At 44.2% G+C, this 22,603-nt stretch overlaps 1 protein-coding gene across 4 annotated transcripts; it reads left to right on the top strand.

The window, feature by feature from the left end:
- The first annotated feature begins 9,171 nt into the window (after positions 1 to 9,171).
- Positions 9,172 to 21,620, top strand: LOC106601544 (ER membrane protein complex subunit 10). 4 transcript variants are annotated; one of them, XM_045715274.2, is made up of 8 exons: positions 9,172 to 9,354; positions 14,588 to 14,654; positions 14,762 to 14,874; positions 14,972 to 15,082; positions 15,186 to 15,370; positions 15,518 to 15,608; positions 20,602 to 20,702; positions 21,331 to 21,620. In XM_045715274.2, exons 1-7 carry the CDS (start codon positions 9,187 to 9,189, stop codon positions 20,689 to 20,691), a joined length of 825 nt encoding a protein of 274 aa, XP_045571230.1. In that variant the 5' UTR covers positions 9,172 to 9,186; the 3' UTR covers positions 20,692 to 20,702; positions 21,331 to 21,620. The 4 variants fall into 4 exon arrangements, with proteins under 4 accessions (XP_045571230.1, XP_045571229.1, XP_045571231.1 ...); XM_045715275.2 differs by lacking the exon at positions 9,172 to 9,354 and adding an exon at positions 9,617 to 9,769; XM_045715273.2 differs by lacking the exon at positions 20,602 to 20,702.
- The last annotated feature ends 983 nt before the right edge of the window (positions 21,621 to 22,603 follow it).

Below are 22,603 nucleotides of genomic sequence, written 5' to 3'. Positions count from 1 at the left end.
GTCAGAGACCTGGCCGGGTGGTGCCAGAATAACAACCTACAGTGCCTTGCAAAAGTATTCACCCCCCTTGGCATTTTTCCAATTTTGTTGAATTCCAACCTGTAATTTAAATGGATTTTTATTTGGATTTCATGTAATGGACATACACAAAATAGTCCAAATTGGTGAAGTAAAATGAAAAACATAACTTATTTCAAAAAATTCAAAAAAAAAGAAGACGGGAAGTTGGTGCGTGCATCTGTATTCACCTCCTTTGCTATGAAGCCCCTAAATAAGATCTGGTGCAACCAATTACCTTCAGAAGTAACATAATTAGTTAAATAAAGTCCACCTGTGTGCAATCTAAGTGTCACATGATCTGTCACATGATTTCAGTATATATACACCTGTTCTGAAAGGTCAGGGTCAGGGACAAAGTTGTGGTACAGATCAGGGTTGTACAGATCAGGGTTACTCTATAAAAAAAATATCTGAAACTTTGAACATCCCACAGAGCACCATTAAATCCATTATTAAAAAATGGAAAGAATATGGCACCACAACAAACCTGCCAAGAGAGGGCCACCCACCAAAACTCACAGACCAGGCAAGGAGGGCATTAAATCAGAGGCAACAAAGAGACCAAAGATAACCCTGAAGGAGCTGCAAAGCTCGACAGCGAAGATTGGAGTATCTGTCCATAGAACCACTTTAAGCCGTACACTCCACAGAGCTGGGCTTTAAGGAAGAGTGGCCAGAAGAAATAAGCAAACATGTTTGGTGTTCACCAAAAGACACGTGGAAGACTCCCCAAACATATGGAAGAAGGTACTCTGGTCAGATGAGACTAAAATTTTGCATTTTGGCCATCAAAGAAAATGCTATGTCTGGCACAAACCCAACACCTCCCATCACCCCAAGAACACCATCCCCACAGTGAAGCATGGTGGTGGCAGCATCATGCTGTGGGGATGTTTTTCATTGGCAGGGACTGAGAAACTGGTCAGAATTGAAAGAATGATGGATGGCGCTAAATACAGGGAAATTCTTGAGGGAAACCCGTTTCAGTCTTCCAGAGATTTGAGACTGGGACGGAGGTTCACCTTCCAGCAGGACAATGACCCTAAGCTAACTGCAAAAGCAACACTTGAGTGGTTTAAGGGGAAACATTTAAATGTCTTGGAATGGCCTAGTCAAAGCCCAGACCTCAATCCAATTGAGAATCTGTGGTATGACACGAAGATTGCTGTACACCAGCGGAACTCATCCAACTTGAAGGAGCTGGAGCAGTTTTGCCTTGAAGAATGGGCAAAAATCCCAGTGGCTAGATGTGCAAAACTTATAGAGACATACCCCAAGAGACTTGCAGCTGTAATTTCTGCAAAAGGTGGCTCTACAAAGTATTGACGTTGGGGGCGTGAATAGTTATGCATGCTCAAGTTTTCCGTTTTTTTGTCTTATTTCTTGTTTGTTTCACAGTAACAAATATTTTGCATCTTCAAAGTGGTAGGCATGTTGTGTAAATCAAATGATACAAACCCCCCCAAAAAACTATTTTAATTCCAGGTTGTAAGGCAACAGAATAGGAAAAATACCAAAGGGGTGAATACTTTAGCAAGCCACTGTATCCCTCAACGTAACCAAGACAAAGGAGATGACTGTAGACTACAGGAAAAGGAGGACCGAGCACGCCCCCATTCTTATTGACGGGTCTGTAGTGGAGCAGGATGAGAGCTTCAAGTTCCTTGGCGTCCACATCACCAACAAAGTAACATGGTCCAAGCACACCAAGACAGTTGTGAAGAGGGCACGACAAGAAATTAAAAAGATTTGGCATGGGTCCTCAGATCCTCAAAAGGTTCAACAGCTGGAACATTGAGAGCATCCTGACTGGTTGCATCATTGCCTGGTACAGCAACTGCTCAGCCTCCGACCGCAAGGCACTACAGAGCGTAGTGCGTACGGCCCAGTACATCACTGGGTCGAAGCTGCCTGCCATCCAGGACCTCTACACCAGGCGGTGTCAGAGGAAGGCCGTAAAAATTGTCAAAGACCCCAGACACCCCAGTCATAAATTGTTCTCTCTGCTACCGCATGGCAAGCGGTACCGGAGCACCAAGTCTAGGACCAAAAGGCTTCTCAACAGTTTTTACCCCCAAGCCATAAGACTCCTGAACAGGTAATCAAATGCTACCCAGACTATTTGCATTGTGTGTGTGTCCAACCCCTCTTTTACGCTGCTGCTACTCTCTGTTTATCATCTATGTATAGTCACTTTACCTATACATTCATGTACATATTACCTCAATTAACCCGACTAACCGGTGCCCCCGCACATTGGCTACCCGGACTATCTGCATGGTGTCCCGCCATCCCCCACTCGCCAACCCCTCTTTTACGCTGCTGCTACTCTCTGTTTATCATCTATGCATATGTAACAGTTGTTAAAGTACTGTGTGAATTTCACCAGGTTCATATATTAATATGATTAATATGACATGTTGATTTGTTATTATGCATGCCTGCATCCTGGGAGTAGGGGAGTGTGTACTTACGTTTTGCCCTGCGTACTCGTGCTCAAATCATTTTGATGCACTATGAGAGGTAGGCACGCTTTTTCTGTTGTCTTCAGAAAAGTTTGATTATTTTAAGCACAAAGTCATACACACAGTGTTTTGTTCATGAATAATGTTGTATATTTAGAGGTTACTCATAAGTGGATGGTATTGTTAAGATGCACTTGTAACTGTACTTTTTAGGATGATATTAACATTCTGAATTCAACATGTGATTAACAGCTATCTAAGGTATTAGCAGGCTATTATATGTGTGAACGATGGCTAGCTCCTCGAATGATCCCAGTCCCTTGTATTGTGCATCTGTTGTGAAAGAGGCGACGATTCACAGAACATATGTGCTATACAAATGTTTTATTTTCTTTTGGATGCAGGTATGTGGTTTTATCTATTTTTATTTATTTATTTTATTTCACCTTTATTTAACCAGGTAGGCAAGTTGAGAACAAGTTCTCATTTACAATTGCGACCTGGCCAAGATAAAGCAAAGCAGTTCGACAACATACAAAAACACAGAGTTACACATGGAGTAAAACAACATACAATCAATGATGCAGTAGAAAAAAATAAGACTATATACAATGTGAGCAAATGATGTGAGATAAGGGAGGTAAAGGTCATGGTGGCAAAGTAAATAAAGTATAGCAAGTAAAACACTGGAATGGTAGATTTGTAGTTTGAAGAAAGTTCAAAGTTAAAATATAAATAATATGGTGCAAAGGAGCAAAATAAATTAAATAAATAAATACAGTAGGGGAAGAGGTAGTAGTTTGGGCTAAATTATAGATGGGCTATTTACAGGTGCAGTGATCTGGGAGCTGCTCTGATAGCTGGTGCTTAAAGCTAGTGAGGGAGATAAGTGTTTCCAGTTTCAGAGATTTTTGTAGTTCGTTCCAGTCATTGGCAGCAGAGAACTGGAAGGAGAGACGACCAAAGGAGGAGTTGGCTTTAGGGGTGACCAGAGAGATATATGAACGCCCTCCAGACGATGTGATCTGTGGACCCCGATCAGACACTATATTCTCAGGTACCCCGTAGTGCCGGAAGACGTGTGTAAACAAGGCCTCCGCAGTCTGTAGGGCCGTAGGGAGACCGGGCAGAGGAAGGAGACGGCAAGACTTAAAGAAACGATCCACAACAACCAGGACCGTGGTGTTTCCCTGTGATGGGGGGAGATTGGTCAGGAAATCGATCGACAGGTGTGACCATGGCCGTTGTGGAACGGGTAAGGGGTGTAGCTTACCTCTGGGCAGGTGCCGAGGAGCCTTACACTGGACGCACACCGAGCAGGAGGAAACATAAACCCTCACGTCCTTAGCCAAAGTGGGCCAACAGTACTTCCCACTCAGACAACGCACCGTCCGACCGATGCCTGGATGACCAGAGGAGGGTGACGTGTGGGCCCAATAGATCAGCCGGTCACGGACAACAGACGGAACGTACAGACGCCCAGCGGGACACTGGAGGGGAGCGGGCTCTGCACGCAATGCCTGCTCAATGTCCGTGTCCAGCTCCCACACTACCGGCGCCACCAGGCAGGAGGCTGGGAGCATGGGGGTGGGATCCATGGGCCATCCTCTGTGTCATACAGCCGGGACAGTGCGTCTGCCTTCACGTTCTGGGAACCTGGTCTGTAAGAAAGGGTGAAAACAAAACGGGTGAAAAACATGGCCCACCTTACCTGGCGAGGGTTCAGTCTCCTCGCCGCCCGGATGTACTCCAGATTGCGGTGGTCAGTCCAGATGAGAAAAGGGTGTTTAGCTGCCTCAAGCCAATGTCTCTACGCCTTCAAAGACTTGACAACAGCCAACAGCTCCCGGACCCCCATGTCATAGTTTCGCTCCGCCGGGCTGAGCTTCCTCGAGAAGAAAGCACAGGGGCGGAGCTTCAGTGGCGTACCCGAGCGCTGAGAGAGTACGGCTCCTATCCCAGCCTCGGACGCGTCCACCTCCACTATGAATGCCAAAGAGGGATCCGGATGGGCCAGCACAGGAGCCGAGGTAAACAGAGCCCTCAGGTGACCAAAAGCCTGACCACTGCAAACATACCGGTCCCCCCTTCAGCAGTGAGGTAATGGGAGCCGCTACCTGACCAAAACCCCGGATAAACCTCCGGTAGTAATGGGCAAACCCTAGAAACCGCTGCACCTTCTTTACCATGGTGGGAGTCGGCCAATTACGCACGGCTGAAATGCGGTCACTCTCCATCTCCACCCGAGGTGGAAATGCGGTAGCCTTAGAAGGAGACGGACTGTTGGAAGAACAGGCATTTCTCAGCCTTGACGTACAGGTCATGCTCCAACAGTCGACCAAGCACCCTGCGTACCAGGGACACATGCTCGGCGCGTGTAGCGGAGTATATCAGAATGTCATCAATATACCCCACTACACCCTGCCCGTGCAGGTCCCTGAAAATCTTGTCTACAAAGGATTGGAAGACTGATGGAGCATTCATCAACCCGTACGGCATGACGAGGTACTCATAATGCCCTGAGGTAGTACTGAACACCATCTTCCACTCATCTCCCTCCCGGATACGCACCAGGTTGTACGCGCTCCTGAGATCTAGTTTTGGTGAAGAAGCGCGCCCCGTGCATTGACTCAATCGCTGTGGCGATCAGAGGTAGCGGGTAACTGTACCTCACAGTGATCTGATTGAGGCCTCGATAGTCAATACACAGGCGCAGACCTCCCTCCTTCTTCTTCACAAAAAAGAAACTCGAGGAGGCGGGTGAAGTGGAGGACCGAATGTACCCCTGACGCAGGGATTCGGAGACATATGCTTCCATAGCTGCCGTCTCCGCCTGTGACGGGATACACGTGACTCCCAGGAGGTGCGGCGTCTACCAGGAGATTTATCGCACAATCCCCCCGTTGATGGGGTGGTAATTGAGTCGCCTTCTTTTTGGAGAAGGCGAGAGCCAAATCGGCATATTCGGGGTAATGCGCACAGTGGAGACCTGGTCTGGACTCTCCACCGTAGTAGCACCCACGGAAACCCCTAAACACCTCCCTGAGCACTCTCGCGACCACCCCGTGAGAGCCCTCCGTTGCCATGAAACAGTGGGGTCATGACAAGCTAACCAGGGTAGGCCTAGCACCACGGGAAACGCAGGAGTGTCAATGAGGAAGAGACTGATTCTCTCCTTGTGACCCCCCTGCGTCACCATGCCCAGAGGAGCGGTGGCCTCCCTAATCAACCCTGACCCTAATGGTTGACTGTCTAAGGCGTGAACTGGGAATGGCATGGCCACTGGAACGATGGGGATCCCTAAACTATGGGCAAATGATCTGTCTATAAAATCCCCAGCCACGCCTGAATCGACGAGCGCCTTATGCTAGGAATGCAGGGAAAACTCTGGAAAAGTAACAAACAAAAACAAGTGTGCAACAGAGGGCTCTGGGTGAGAATGGTGCCTTCTCACCTGGGGTGACGCCAGAGTGCCCTGCCTGCTGCCTCGACCCCCAGAGGGACCAACCCAGCACTGACCGGCAGTGTGACTTCTGCGACCACAGATGGTGCACGAGACGGGACCTCCTCCGGTCTCCCTGAGCGCAGCACCTCCCAGCTCCATGGGCATCGGAGCGGTGGTGCTGGGGGATGGAACCGACAGACCCCGCTCTGGACGTCCGCGGGTAGCCAGCAGGTTATCCAGCCGAATGGACAGGTCCACCTGCTGGTCGAAGGTGAGGGTGGTGTCCCTGCAGACCAACTCTCGACGGACGTCCTCGCGCAAACTGCAGCGATAGTGGTCAATCAGGGCCCTGTCGTTCCATCCCGAGCCGGTGGCCAGGGTCCGAAAGTCCATCACGAACTCCTGGGCACTCCTCATCCCCTGCCTCAGATGGAAAAGGCGTTCACTCGCCGCTCTACCCTCGGGCGGGTGGTCGAAGACTGCCCGGAAGCAGCGGGTGAAATCCTCGAAATGGTCGAGCGCCGCATCTCCTTCTCCCCACACGGCGTTGGCCCACTCCAGGGCTTTCCCCGAGAGGCACAAGACGAGGGCGGACACCTTCTCACGGCCTGAAGGAGCTGGGTGGACAGTTGCCAGGTAGAGATCCAGCTGCAACGGGAAACCCTGGCAGCGTGCAGCCGTCCCGTCGTACTCCCGGGGACGGGCGAGACGAGAATCCCACTAGGACCGGGTGAAGGGGGGACGAGTAGTGGAGAACCTGGTGGTGCTGGTGGAGGCGCTGGAGGAACTCCCTGTTTAGACAACGCGGTCCATGGCGACGCCGAGATGGTGGAGCATCACCGCGTGCCCCCGGACGCGCTCCTCGACCCCTATACCAGGGGCACCTGCTCCTGCTGACTCCATATTGTGAGTGTGAAAGTCTGTAAGGGGTGCGTAACTGGTGGCAGGGAGGTCAGACACAGGAGAGCAGAACTGGGTAATAACTGGAGCAGTTTAATTATCAAAACCAACGGCATCCAGAATAACAAAATATGGGTACAAAACCCGTCGCGCACCAGTCACAATGTGCACAAGCAATTACAACAAACAATTTCACACACACACGAGGGGAACAGAGAGTTAAATACATGACACATAATGAGGGAAATGTGAACCAGGTGTGTGGGAAAACAAGCCAAAACAAATGGAAAATGAAAGGTGGATCGGCGATGGCTAGAAGACCGGTGACGTCGACCGAACAAGGAGAGGAACCGACTTCGGCGGAAGTCGTGACACGTGGGCTATAATTCCATGTGTCCATGGTAGTAAATCTATACTGAGTATTGCAACTTCAGTTTTCTATCAACTATTTGCTCTCGCCCCAACTTGCCCATAACCTTGCAATATCTATAATCGCCATTAATAACTTTAATTTGGGAGATAGAACTTTTGGGAGTGAGAAGGATAGAAAGAGATTGAAGACCCTTTATTTTTTGTGTGTGCAACTTCAGATGACAATGTCCAAGGAGGGTGAACTGGAGTGCGGAAGAAAGGAGGGGTGAATGAGAGGCAAAGAGATCTCAGTCTCTGTCACGTATTAATGTTTTGTTATGAGATCTTGATCTAAAACTACCCAATGTCTTTCTAATATGACTATACATAACTCCATTCAGGCTATTTCACGTTTCACTAACAAACATAACATTTACATTATCATAGAACTCAGCTGAATACTGTAAATGTATGAAATATTAAAGATGTGAACTGCTCCTATAGATCTGTCCCGAGAGGACTGAATGATCCATAGTAGAGGTTGACACTTAATTCTTTTAACACTAAAATTCTAATTTGAGATACATGTTAAGGACCATACACCAACTGGTGCACCCACTCTGATCTTCCAAGGTTCTTAACTTCTCAGTAGTAAGTAGTAAGATATTAATGGGTGATTCCTCACAAACTACAACAGAAGGTGATTTCAGAGATTTCCACAAAATGTAATCCATAGAAGGGTCTTTTGGAAGGATTGTTGACACCAATTGTTGCTTTGTAGCAGCTACAAATTAAACATTATGGAGTCTTAAAGGAGGCCTGGGTAAGGCCAAAATGTCAAAAATATTCCATATACAATTCATTATTTCTGAATTATACTTTAAGATAAAAATGTCAACTATATGTCAACAATGCTTACTCTGTGGTTTAAATTACATGAAAATCATATTTTGCTCTAGTTTCGTGATGCATCCAGATTATTATTTTTGAAGGTCATTCTACAGTTTCACATGAAGGGACATGCTCTGTACATGGTGCTGATTGTCCTAAGAATAGTATGGAGGGGTGTACAGGGAGGCAGTACCATTGTCTGAGAGTGGTGACAGAGAGTAATGGGCAGCCCCAGCGAGAGGGAATGGATTCAAACCAAGAATTTGAGAGAATCACATGGCAGGGGAGTTGCCATGTCCCATAAGGAACGCTTACACATTCAGACAGAAACAGGAATCCTGGGAAGGAAGGTAAAATATACAGGTTCCAAGTGAAACAGGATGGTACATGACTACACTCCTGGGCCTTTTGCTTGTATTGAATGTGTGACAATGTGAGTGTATCTGTGTAGCCCATTTACTAGAATTATGCTCGCCCTCACTCTGTCACAGCAAATAATATATTTGAAATCCATAATATACATATATAGTCTCACGGATAACCCTAGGCCTATACATTATTTAGTAAAAGAATGGTAATATATTAAGACAGTGAAATTAAAACGCAAAGAACGGGAGCTCAACACATTGTGTTTTGAACAAGACTTATAACGTGTTCTTCAATAAGTCACACGAACACTTCGTTTTTTATATTCGTTTGATGTTCTGCTTTTAGCGTCTGCGTCCTTTGTTGTGTTTTATTGTTTTATCAAATTTCCCCTTTGGGAGATTAATAAAGTACTATCTTATTCGACTTTTTTTTAAAAATAATAAAAAATGTATTCAAATACACGCTAACCACACGTTTACAAAAGTGCTTGCTTCCTACATTGAAGAACTGTAATGTTTGAGTTTTTTTTTATGACCTGACTAGATCATAGAGGAACAATTGTCCAGACAGAGGATTGAGTTTACGGTTTATTAACCCAACTTCACACAGGCTACTGTTTGGCCGTAGCCCACGCCAGATAAATGAAGGACAACCTATAAAACAACTGTGACCTTCTCATGTGAAGGCCAGACGTAAGAGAGAACAATGGCTAAACCTGGTCTTATTAACTTCCAATGCTCCATCCCCTGCCCAACCCTCCTCCACGCCACTCCGCCAACCACCTGGAAGCCCGGCATCAGAACATTCCTGGCATTCCCACGATTGGCAGATAGCAGGTTGATTGGCATGTCGGACCCCGCGAACACGGTACTGGTAAGTTCAACACAACCAACTAATAGCCTAACACAACTGTCTGTGCGTGTCGCTACAATATATAATTTCAGACATTTAGGCCTAAGCATTATTGAATTGTGAGGGTTGGCGTTTGACACCTGAGTCACCAAAGAGTAGGCCTACCTTTCGTTTTTCAATCTCCCGTTTTAGACATTTCAACAGTCCTGCATGAAGTTTGCTATCAACGCTACTCTATCGCCACCTGCCGTTTACTATAGGTTGGTGCTCGTTCTCCAGTGTACTACGTCATCGCGTAACATTGTAGTTCCATGTTTACTTTGACGCACGGACCGACAAAATGGCTTCAATAACACAGTCGTTTTTGTTACTGTCAATTATTCCCACAATACTTATATTGTGTGCTGATTTTGCGTGTTGCAACACTGGCAGAAAGGTATGACAAAACCACTTTTTTTTCTTTGCCAATATCTAATTCCATTAACTTAGACAACTAGTGTGTTTGCTGTTAGCTCTTGCTAACCGTCCGACCTTAGCTAACTAGCCAAATGAGTTCATGAAGGCCAACGCATGAATGCAAAACAGCTGTTCAATATGCATCAAATACAGCTTTACTTACTGTGCAGATAATGTTTTCACCAACGTCTATCAAACAAGTAACGTTGGCTAAGTAGTCAGCAAAATTAGCGTTATTTGTAACGCTAGCTAGATTGATATTATGTTGTTTAGCTAGCCGTAGTTAGTTAGCTATCTAGGTAGGTGGCTTTGACAGCCTTGGTGGTGGTGCTCAATTTCTGTCACGCCATGGTAGTTATTTGTAATATTGCACGGATGTGTTCAACACATACACACTGTAAATCAAGAAGAATTCGGATCAATACTACTATGTTTGAATGGCAGGACCAATTTGTGGAAATGTCATCTTACATCTGAACTGCTCATTGTAAAGTGTTCCCAGGGTAGATATTTCGATTACAGCATCCAATAGGGCCCTAGCTAGCTAACTGCACTTTTTGCTCCTTCTTGCTGCGTTGAAAAATGTTCTACCCCCAACTTTCAATAGCCAATCAAATTAGTTCTGCAGCCCATAGTGCAGATCTGCCCTGGGAACTGCCAATGCAGTAAGTAAAACTGCTAGCCAGAATAGATTCCGATCCTTCGCGTGTTTACAGCTGCGTTGGGGTCGGATAGTTTCGATTCTTGTTTAGGTTAATACACCACGGGGGATGAGAAAATGCGTTGCACTTCAAAATGTCCCATTATCCCAACTGGTTACACCGAGAAGAATGATGGACTGCTAGTTTTTTTTGGAAAACTGCCGTTTTTCGTCCTTATGCTAGCTAGCAGTAGCCACAGCAGCCATTATGGAATGACAGGTCGTGTTGAATATAGGGCTGACCCTATTTAGTCAATTGGTCGATTGTTTGGTTGTTGGTCGACTGAAATTTATTTTGTAAAAACAAAAACAAAATCATGGTGTACAAGACACCTGTCTGATTCGCACCTGTCTGAGTGAACATCCATTGTGGAGGCCGTTGAAATGCCACAGTTTATCAGTCTAAGACATGTGCTACTAAACTTGTATATGGTTATATTATGTAAGAACAATGGTGCAACACAAATAATGGTTATTTTATAACAAATGCGCATTCTCCCACGTTGGATAGTGGTCGCAGTCTGCAGTTCTGAAACACATCAGTGCCTGTTGAATTGGCGCCTTTTCCTAGACCATGTTGCAATGTGCATAATAGCAAAGTAAACCATCATATTGGTGTTGAGAACAATGCGGCTGAGGCAGCAGTGGAGTTAGGAGAGGAGAAAACAGCCCTTGCCTTAACCTGTTATGGCTAGGGGGCAGTATTTTCACGGCTGGATAAAAAACGTACCCGATTTAATCTGATTATTAGTCCTGCCCAGAAACTAGAATATGCATATAATTATTAGCTTTGGATAGAAAACACTCCAAAGTTTCTAAAACTGTTTGAATGGTGTCTGTGAGTATAACAGAACTCATTTGGCAGGCCAAAACGTGAGAAGATTCTGTACAGGAAGTACCCTGTCTGACCATTTCTTGAACTTCTTTGCCATCTCTATCCATTACAAAGGATCTCTGCTCTAACGTGACACTTCCTACGGCTCACATGGTCTCTCAGAGCCCGGGAAAAAGCTGAATGACGTAATTCAAAGCCCTGGCTGAAACACACGAGCGCTTTTGCTAAGTGGTCTATCAGAGGACAAAGGGCTTACGCTCGTGCACTGGCCGCCCCCGTCTTTCTGTTTTTCCCTTTATTTGCCGAAACACAGATTCCCGGTCGGAATATTATCGCTTTTTTACGAGAAAAAATGGCATAAAAAATGATTTTAAACAGCGGTTGACATGCTTCGAAGTACGGTAATGAAATATTTAGAAATCTTTTGTCACGAAATGCGCCATGCGCGCGACCCTTATTTACCATTCGGATAGTGTCTAGAACGCACAAACAAAACGCCGCTATTTGGATATAACGATGGATTATTTTGGACCTAACCAACATTTGTTATTGAAGTAGAAGTCCTGGGAGTGCATTCTGACGAAGAACAGGAAAGGTAATCAAACTTTTCTAATAGTAAATCTGATATTGGTGAGGGCTAAACTTGGTGGGTGTCTAAATAGCTAGCCCTGTGATGCCGGCCTATCTACTGAGAATATTGTAAAATGTGCTTTCACCGAAAAGCTATTTTAAAATTGGACATATCGAGTGCATAGAGGAGTTCTGTATCTATAATTCTTAAAATAATTGTTATGTTTTTTGTGAACGTTTATCGTGAGTAATTTAGTAAATTCACCGGAGGTTTGCGGGGGGTATGCTAGTTCTGAACGTCACATGCTAATGTAAAAAAGCTGGTTTTTGATATAAATATGAACTTGATTGAACAAAACATGTATGCATTGTATAACATAATGTCCTAGGGTTGTCATCTGATGAAGATCATCAAAGGTTAGTGCTGCATTTAGCTGTGGTTTTGTTTTTTGTGACATTATATGCTAGCTTGAAAAATGGGTAGTCTGATTATTTCTGGCTGGGTACCCTGCTGACATAATCTAATGTTTTGCTTTCGCTGTAAAGCCTTTTTGAAATCGGACAGTGTGGTTAGATTAACGAGAGTCTTGTCTTTAAAATGCTGTAAAATAGTCATATGTTTGAAAAATGGACGTTTTCGAATTTTAGAGGAATTTGTATTTCGCGCCACGCCCATCATTGGATATTGGAGCAGATGTTCCGCTAGCGGAACGTCTAGATGTAAGAGGTTAATTGTCTAAGAAAAATGAGGAGAGAGGAAATGGCAAATTAATTAGGCCTATAATCAATAGCCTAACTGTTAAATGTAAGACAGATCCTGCTTCTGTTGCCTATTTGAGTGTTTAGTTGATAGCCTACTGATTCTGTGAGCACCAACAATTTCACAAATTCTGCTGTTTTTAATCTTTGCTATGCTGTAATAAAGGCTTTACACTTTTTTTTAATTAGACCAGCCTCTGGTATTATTTATAATTTATTTAGTGTTTGCACTGTTCCAGATTGACTGAAAAAATATACTTTTTTAAATAAAAAATATAACACCTTTTCCTTGATCTCCTTCATATTGTTGTTATTATTATCATCCTTATAATAATAAGTCATGTCATTATCATTAGTGGGTGTAACCAATGTGAAATGGCTAGCTAGTTAGCGGCGTGCGCACTAATAGCGTTTCAATCGGTGACGTCACTCGCTCTGAAACCTTGAAGTTGTTGTTCCCCTTGCTCTGCAAGGGCCGTGGCTTTTGTGGAGCGATGGGTAACGATGCTTCAACGGTCGCTGTCGATGTGTGCAGAGGGTCCCTGGTTCGAGCCCAGGTAGGGGCGAGGAGAGGGACGGAAGCAATACTGTTACATAGGCATAGTATAGCAACCTTGTATAACCACCATCAAGCTGTAGGCCAAAGAGTGCATCCTGTTTAGTCTTAATACCATAACTTACTTAGGCCTATATTTCAATACTTATAAAGGCTACTGCATCACTCAATCATTTATCCGTTCATGTCATCACACAGCAATGGAATCAAGCATTTTAGTTTTAAAATAAAATAACAAGCAATGATTTAATTAATAATTAGCGTAAACAATAAATAGGCCTAAACCGTTTCATTTCGGAAATTGCATTCACAAATGATTTTAGTCTTTGCTGTAATAAAGGCTTTACAAAAAAACATTACAACAGACTCTAATTTATTTAGTGTTGTTTACATTGTTCGAAATGGTCCGAAAAATTATATTGTAGTCTAATAGCACCTGTTTGGCGCACGCAGCGCTTGCTCCATACCATCTTTTTCTTGATCTCCAGTATTTTCCACAACTAGCAACATTTATTCCACACATCTGGCGTCCCCTTTACCTCCTGCACAACCAGTAAACGTTCCCCTGCTTGAAGTTTATTTGTCACGTCCTCTGCATTCATTTTGCTGTCACGTGTTAAGGTGTACAGAGTTTGTTATAACCAATTTATTGATGTGATTATGATATGCTATAGGTCAGGCCCTATTGGTCACGTCACGTGCATGCGAAGCATACATGTGTCACATAAAGAGAGCACAGGTTGAGGGAATAGGGATAGTTTTTCCTAAACAAATGAGGAATTTCGGTAACAGAACTTTTCAGTCAGAAATGGCTGTAATTATGTTGCAGCTTCAGCAACACAGACAGTGATATACACACTGATGTTCTGTGGTGATCGCTGCAGCAGGGAGGAGAGAGAGAAACGGGTGCTAGTCACACAGTCATTCGCTGTCTCTTTTTTTTGTAACACAGCGCAGCAAATCTGAGCCAGGCAGCACAATCAAATCAATTGCGGTCAGACTCCCTCTAGTCATTTGTGTCTTAACTATTTCATCAAACAGTTCGCTTAAAGCATCAGACAGGCTCTGTGCATATAGTTGAAACACATAGGATGTGTCAATCGATTGGTCGAAAGAACAGACATCTCTTGACACAACAAAGGAGCTGATTGGCTGACAGACACTGCCATTAAAAATAACGGCCTGACATTTGTGATAATTGGACAATTCGTAGTACAACGCAATTCTGTGGAGTGAGGTACGTTTTCCAAGCCATATCTTGCTCCAGCTCCGCGGTGTCTTAATCTAAACAGGAAGCTTGTCCAACCACAGTGTACCTGTAAGCAAGAGTCTGAATATATTCTTTCTAGTAAAACTGCATCTATTTCCTTCTCCGCAGACTGGTGATGGGTTGGACACAGACTTCAGTGGATTCTCTGTCCCTCTTGAGCATTCCTTTGAAGTTGGTGAGTATGTATTGTCTAACTGTGATACATTATTCTTCAAGGTTCCAGGAGATATCGAGGTCACGATTTTGGTGCTCATCATGTGTTATACCATTTGTTTCTTTCAGATGATGTGTCTCGGTTCCGTGTGCGTGGAGCTCTGCAGTTAAGGGGTGGGAGGGAAACCAGTGTGTCCCTCTCCCAGAGCCAGCTATCAGAGGAGGACAGGAACACTCTGAAGGTAGGAGAGGAAGGAAGAGGCAGATGTGGTTTGGAGTTTACTGTCAGCAGTCAGGATTTTGTTCTGAATCTGTATCCCTCCTGTCCCTCTGACACAGGAAGTGGCTGCTGTGGATGGTCTGTACAAAATCCGAGTGCCCAGAGTGTCTTTGACAGACAGGCAGACAGAGCGCCAGATGGATGGCTACCTGACGGCGTTCGTCAGAGCGGTATGTGTGTCTCACCCTCATAGCAAGCTGAAATTAAAAAGACAACACACCTCATTGGCATTGTCTTTTGTAAACATATCTGTTTCTTCTCTGTCTCCCTCAGTGCTCTTTAGTTGAGTCCCACCTCAGCGATGTCATCACCCTCCACACTGATGTCTCTGGCTACCTCATCGGTGTTTCCATAGTGACCATTCCAGGCGCGTGTCGGGGGACAGAGGTGGAGGACGAAGTTGATCTGGAGGCCTTTAACACTACGCTGACCATCATAGCGCCTACCAATGCACCCCAGTGAGTCATCAGTCCTTATTGATGTTCTGGTCACAGAAATATGGTTCTGGCTCTATCAAATCTTGATTTGATTTGATTTTCTAACTCTTTTGGGTCGACTTCAACCTTTCTCTGTCTAACAATATCCTTCATCATCCTCTCCCCCAGGCCGGAGACTGCTCTGTTTATTGAGCACATGGACATAGAACATGAAAAGAGAGGCAAGCCACAGGAGCAGAAATCCTTCTTTGCCAAATATGTAAGTGTGCATAGACATCTGTGGTTTGTGTCCTGCACTGTGTCGTTATGACCGTCTATTGGGTCTATCCCTGGGCTCTTCAAGTCTTTTAAACTCTGCTCTGCTGTTCAGTCTTGAGCTGCTCTGTTCCGTTATATATTCACTAAGTGTACGAAACATTAGGAACACTTGCTCTTTCCATGACAGACTGATCATGTGAATCCAGGTGAAAGCTATGATCCCTTATTGATGTCACTTGTTAAATCCACTTCAATCAGTGTAGATGAAGGGGAGGAGACAGGTTAAATAAGGATTTTTAAGCCTCGAGACAATTGAGACATGGATTGTGTATGTGTGCCGTTCAGAGGGTATATGGGCAAGAGAAAAGATTTAAGTGCCTTTGAACAGGGTATGTAGGTGCCAGGCACACTGGTTTGTGTCAAGAAATGCAATGCTGCTGGATTTGTCCGCTCCCAACACTTTCCCGTGTGTATCAAGAATGGTCCACCACCCAAAGGACATCAACGCTTTCGACACCTTGTAGATAGGGCTGTGACGGTAATGAAATTTCATAAGCCGGTGATTGTCAAGCAAATAACTGCCGGTCTCATCGTAATTTACCATTAATTAACATAAACACATTTAGCATCTCCTGTCTTCCACACATAGCCTACTAGCCACTGATGGAGATCTTTGGAACATCTACATTTTAAAAAGTCTAATAAATCCATGTAATATAGCCTACACCTTCACAATAAATCCATTATTTATTTTAGACAGGTCTAAAGAAACATGATATGAAGAAAATGTAGTCTGTTTCAGAATAGCATAGTTCATTTAGCAGACAAGATTTGCTTAGAATTCCGTGGCATTATTTTATAATATGAAGAATACAATTGAACATGGTTGAATAAAATAGAAAGGATACTTTGATTTAAGGGAGTGCGCACATGCGGCTATTCTGTGTTGAGCAATTAACAAAGAAACAGGTACTCCTATATGCTTAATTTAGAGACATTTATCTAACTTTAGTTGTGATACAAATGTTGGGCTATATGTTTTGATTTGTAATGCATTCTAAGGCTGCATGATGCGACTGTAATGATGATTTGAAAAAAGTCGCATGAAAGGCATGAGCTCTGCTTTGTTTCTTGCGCAGGCTGTACACAAGTCAGTCTCATTCACAATTTGACAAGCACTTGATAATGCCTCGGATTTCCTGGCGGCATTCCCTTTGTGTGGCCGTATTGCTCCTAAAAATATCCATGCCATTGCCACAAGTGGCCGTTGTGCCCTTGGGCTGAATATAATAATTCTAATTCCCTTCTCCCAGCTGCATGATCCAAAGCACCTCTCACTCAAATGGTTCTCCGTCACGTGATCATGTCTTTCTCACAGGTTACAAGTGAAGACAGACACTTCGGGGACGCCACTGCTCGCGTCCTTATCCAATTCCGAGGCGCATATTGAAGATATTGGAAGAACTGTCCACATTTACTTTTCGTCAGCCAACAAGATGAGAAGGCCTAACGAATAGCAAAAGCACTCGACTATGTCAATCTACCATCCTCCATAGTACAGAAATTGACCTATTCTGTGCGATTAAATAAATATTCCCAAAATAGTCTGGGACAGTTGTGGGATGGGATAGATCCCAAATGAATACCACCACTAGCATAAAAAAAAACATTTAAGTAATGAAGCTGACACAACAGATCAGAACATTTAGTTTAAAATGTTGCTAAACTATTAGGCATTTCTTCACATTATAAGCGCAGCAATGCGCACGTGGCAGTAGGCTGTAAGTGTGGATGTCCATTAGTGGGAAAACATAATTCTCAAAGGTGACCGCAAATGTGATTATGCATGTAATGCTTTTTTTTTATATATACAGTGGGGAGGGAAAAGTATTTGAGCCCCTGCTGATTTTGTATGTTTGCCCACTAACAAAGAAATGATCAGTCTATCATTTTAATGGTAGGTTTATTTGAACAGTGAGAGACAGAATAACAACAAAAAATTCAGAAAAACGCATGTCAAAAATGTTAGAAATTAATTTGCATTTTAATGAGAGAAATAAGTATTTGACCCCTCTGCAAAACATGACTTAGTACTTGGTGGCAAAACCCTTGTTGGCAATCAGAGGTCAGACGTTTCTTGTAGTTGGCCACCAGGTTTGCACACATCTCAGGTGGGATTTTGTCCCACTCCTCTTTGCAGATCTTCTCCAAGTCATTAAGGTTTCGAGGCTGACGTTTGGCAACTCGAACCTTCAGCTCCCTCCACAGATTTTCTATGGGATTAAGGTCTGGAGACTGGCTAGGCCACTCCAGGACCTTAATGTGCTTCTTCTTGAGCCACTCCTTTGTTGCCTTGGCCGTGTGTTTTGGGTCATTGTCATGCTGGAATACCCATCCACGACCCATTTTCAATGCCCTGGCTGAGGGAAGGAGGTTCTCACCCAAGATTTGATGGTACATGGCCCCGTCCATCGTCCCTTTGATGCGGTGAAGTTGCCCTGTCCCCTTAGCAGAAAAACACCCCCAAAGCATAATGTTTCCACCTCCATGTTTGACGGTGGAGATGGTGTTCTTGGGGTCATAGGCAGCATTCCTCCTCCTCCAAACACGGCGAGTTGAGTTGATGCCAAAGAGATCCATTTTGGTCTCATCTGACCACAACACTTTCACCCAGTTGTCCTCTGAATCATTCAGATGTTCATTGTCAAACTTCAGATGGGCATGTATATGTGCAGGATTTCAGTCCTTCACGGCGTAGTGTGTTGCCAATTGTTTTCTTGGTGACTATGATCCCAGCTGCCTTGAGATCATTGTTCCTCCCGTGTAGTTCTGGGCTGATTCCTCACCATTCTCATGATCATTGCAACTCCACGAGGTGAGATCTTGCATGGAGTCCCAGGCCGAGGGATATTGACAGTTCTTTTGTGTTTCTTCCATTTGCGAATAATCGCACCAACTGTTGTCACTTTCTCACCAAGCTGCTTGGCGATGGTCTTGTAGCCCATTCCAGCCTTGTGTAGGTCTACAATCTTGTCCCTGACATCCTTGGAGAGCTCTTTGGTCTTGGCCATGGTGGAGAGTTTGGAATCTGATTGATTGCTTCTGTGGACAGGTGTCTTTTATACAGGTAACAAGCTGAGATTAGGAGCACTCCCTTTAAGAGTGTGCCCCTAATCTCAGCTCGTTACCTGTATAAAAGACACCTGGGAGCCAGAAATCTTTCTGATTGAGAGGGGGTCAAATACTTATTTCCCTCATTAAAATGCAAATAAATTTATAACATTTTTGACATGCGTTCTTCTGGATTTTTGTTGTTGTTATTCTGTCTCTCACTGTTCAAATAAACCTACCATTAAAATTATAGACTGATCATTTCTTTGTCAGTGGGCAAATGTACAAAATCAGCAGGGGATCAAATACTTTTTCCCCTCACTGTATATGTAAAGGTTTATTTTTATGGTGAAAATTGTCTTCCCCCAAACTTGACTGATTTAATATGCTTAATTTTAAGAAGTTATTTGGCCACCCTTTGATATGGTTTGTATCGCAACTGAACATATAGGCCAGGCTACATGACGTGTGCGACTATGATTTGAAAAAGTTGCAAAAAAAAAGGTATGCGCTGTTTCGTTCCTTACTGCACACAAGCTGGGCATCATTCACAAGTGATAACACATCATTCACAAGTGATAGGCTAATATCATCACCCATCAGACTATTCTTGATTTATTCTTGTCTTTACATAAGTAAATTTCACACATTTATTTAGTATTTGATTTAGAATGTACCATTATCATTCACCTGTCGGAACAGGCAGGGGGAAAAATACATGTCATCTATGCACTTAAATAGCGAATAGAGGACAATTTCCACGTAATTCATTTTCTTGCCAGCCAGGTTGGCTATACTCCCTTTGTAAAGAGAAGCAATGTGCTTAATATTATGAAAGTTGAGAAATAAATATAGTAGGCCTAGCCTATAGAAAGCTGACGGGATCCTCCTCTTTTTAATAGAGGCCATCACACGCATGGGCTCTCATTAAGTGTTTTGGTTTTCGATTACGTTTGCATTGATGTCAAAGTGATTAGAGGGATAGTAGAGAGATGAGTACCAAGCAGTTAGCAAGTTTTGTAGGCTACTAATGGACCAGCAGCAGCATCAGAGCTTGGAGAAGCCTAATTACCGTGACTAAATCGTCACATGGAATTTGACTGTAATCATGACTCGATCGCCGGTGTGGCAGTAATACGTCACCGTAACAGCCCTACTTGTAGAGTCCATGTCCCGATGAATTGAGGCTGGTCTGAGGGCAAAGGGGGGAGTGCAACTGAATATTAGGAAGGTGTTCTTAAGTTTGGTATACTCCGGGTAAATCTGCATGTTGTTTTGTGTCTTTGTTTTGTCTAACCCTAGCCAATATGTCCTGTCCTGAGTGGTATGCTACGATTTGAAGCTACTCGGGGTTTTCAAAAGCTAGCCAGCATCAGTTAGCTTCACATCCCAGCGCAGGCTTTATCCGTACTACGACGGTTGATATTGTTGTCCGCCTGCCGCTAACTCTACGTATTTTAACACAAAGTCGTCTTCCTCAAATGAAGGGGATGGTGACGCAATCTTTGTGAGAGGGAGGGAATCTGATTGCGTTGGTCCTCGACTCGCAGCTCAGACACTTCATTCAGGATAAATGGAGTTAGCCCTGAGTTAACTTGAATGGGAGCAGGGTAGTTCTGAAGGATTTGTTGCCATAGAAATGTACCTGGCTAAAAGGTGAGCCACTTCCGTGGTACCAGTTATCCCGAGTTTAACTCAGTTGACCAACGTTACCTCACTAACTGCTCAAACCGCGTGCATGGTATAGGGCTTTGTGCTGTGTTGTTTTATGTGCTGTGCTTCCATTGCTGTGTTTGATTTAATCAGTGTTGTTGTCTGAGTCTGTGTTGCTGATTGTGACTGTGCCGTTTGTTGACTTAGTGCTATGCTGTGCTGTGTTCCAGTGGTATTTGATTCTGGGAGGTGCAATCTTCCTCATGGCCAGCAGTTCGGCACAACCCTCAGCAGGGGGAGCCGAAGAGCAGCAGAGCTGATTCCCACTCAAGTACTGTTCTCACTTTGGCTCATTCAGCAACTCACTCTGGGCTGTCAGCCTATGTCTGTGCTGTGCTCTGCTCCGTGTCTCTTCTGCTTCTTGCAAGCTTATGTATATATGTGTTATACTGTTCACTGATTTGATTAACGCTAACATTTTTCACTAATCATTTTTCCTGTTTGTCCCTCCCTTCCTGTCCTTGTCATTCAAGGTCAATGCTAATGATCAGGGGTTTTTTTGTCACTGCAGACCTTTAATTAATCCAGGTGTGTCCCATTGATTAGTAATAAACTGAAGCACTCTGGTAAAATAGGATTGGACAACATACACACCTTCATTGCTAAAGTGGATTAGATTATCACAGTTTAAGTAGCCAAAGTCACTAGTCATTTTGTGCCTCCTTCTTTTACACACACATTGGCATTGACCCTGAGATGTGTTTCACTTCACTGTTCACCTCACTCTCTCAGCCACTCTTTGTCCTTCTCTCGTTTGCTGAGTGAGGTGGACATTGAACAGGATGAAACTGTGGGACTGTTGTGCAGGAGAAGCATCACTAATCACAGCCTTACAAGATGTTCATCTAACTCAGGGTATCATTTGATAATAACAGGAACATTTGCCTCCCTCTCTCCAGTGGATGTACATTGTTCCCCTCGTTCTCTTCCTGATGATGTCAGGAGCTCAGGATCAGTCCGGGGGTGGAGCAGCTAATGGAGGAGGCCGATGATCGCCATGCCAACATGATTTATGTGGAGCAGTTTCTTCTACTTGTAAATAATTATGTAGAGAAATGCACACCATTCAACACACTGTTACACATAGACTAATATGGACCGATGAGCTAACCTTGAGAACGTATGTCATGAACTTAATTTTTAATATTGAAGTGATGGGAAAAATAAAATATTTATTACTACCTGATAACTGTGTCTGTCTGACTATGGTATTGATAGCCACTAGCCAGTATGATGCCACTGGATATATATTCAAGAGTGGGTTGGGTGGGGGACATGCTGAGTAAAAAGAGAAAAAGTACGTCGTGTAATGGCTGCATACAGTAGTGTAATAAGATGTGTTTATTATGTTTAGCTATTGCAGTGTCAGAGAACTGTCATTCAGATCTCATACCCTGTCCTGCCATTAATCTCTTATTTTATTGCATGGCTTGACAGGCACGCATATTCAAGCGGGCACATAAAACCACATCAAAGCAGTCATGCTTCACAGTCCAATAATACAGTGTTGCCAGGACACTATTGAGTCACTGGTTAAGTCCAACCCCTCTCCTCAAATTTCTTCTCTGATCTGTTGCTCTGTCCCTCGTGAAAATCCTTCTGCTGTCCATCTTCTATTCAATTCTCTGCCTGGCTCTCTGGTACAGCCTTTACTCCCATCTCATCTTTGCTGAATTCTAAGCCATAGTTTCACTCTGTCTCAGTGTCTTTACCACCCTTCTCTCTGTGTCTCTACCACCCTTATCCCCCTGTGTCTCTACAACCCTTCTCCCTCTGACTCTACCCTTCTCCTTCTGTCTCTCTACCACTCCTCTCCCTCTCAGTCTCTACCCATCTCCCAATTGGTCTCTACCCTTCTCACTCTCTGTCTTCCAATCACACTTCTCCTCTCCCTCATATTTATAAGAATGAGTCAGGCTAGGGGGATTGTAGAATGCCAGCAGTATAGCTTTAGAGACAGAATGTTCTGGAACTCCTGTGTCAACATGGCCACCCCTCGTCAGTTAGCCTCAACGTTCCTTTGTCTGTTTTTAGTCTATGTACACAGCTGTGAGGTGTAGCCCCTTATTTTCAGAGGCTCAGTGTTGAGCTCCATCGCTCTGCCCCCCACCCCACATCACCAGCTACCACTTTGGTCCTACAAACACACAGCATTATGTTAGGCAGTGCCCT

The sequence above is a fragment of the Salmo salar genome, chromosome 03, assembly GCF_965601325.2.
Source record: "Salmo salar chromosome 03, fSalSal1, whole genome shotgun sequence".
NCBI lineage: Eukaryota > Metazoa > Chordata > Actinopteri > Salmoniformes > Salmonidae > Salmo > Salmo salar.
Note: the sequence above shows the minus strand (reverse complement) of the source record. Positions and strands in the feature narration are given on the sequence as shown.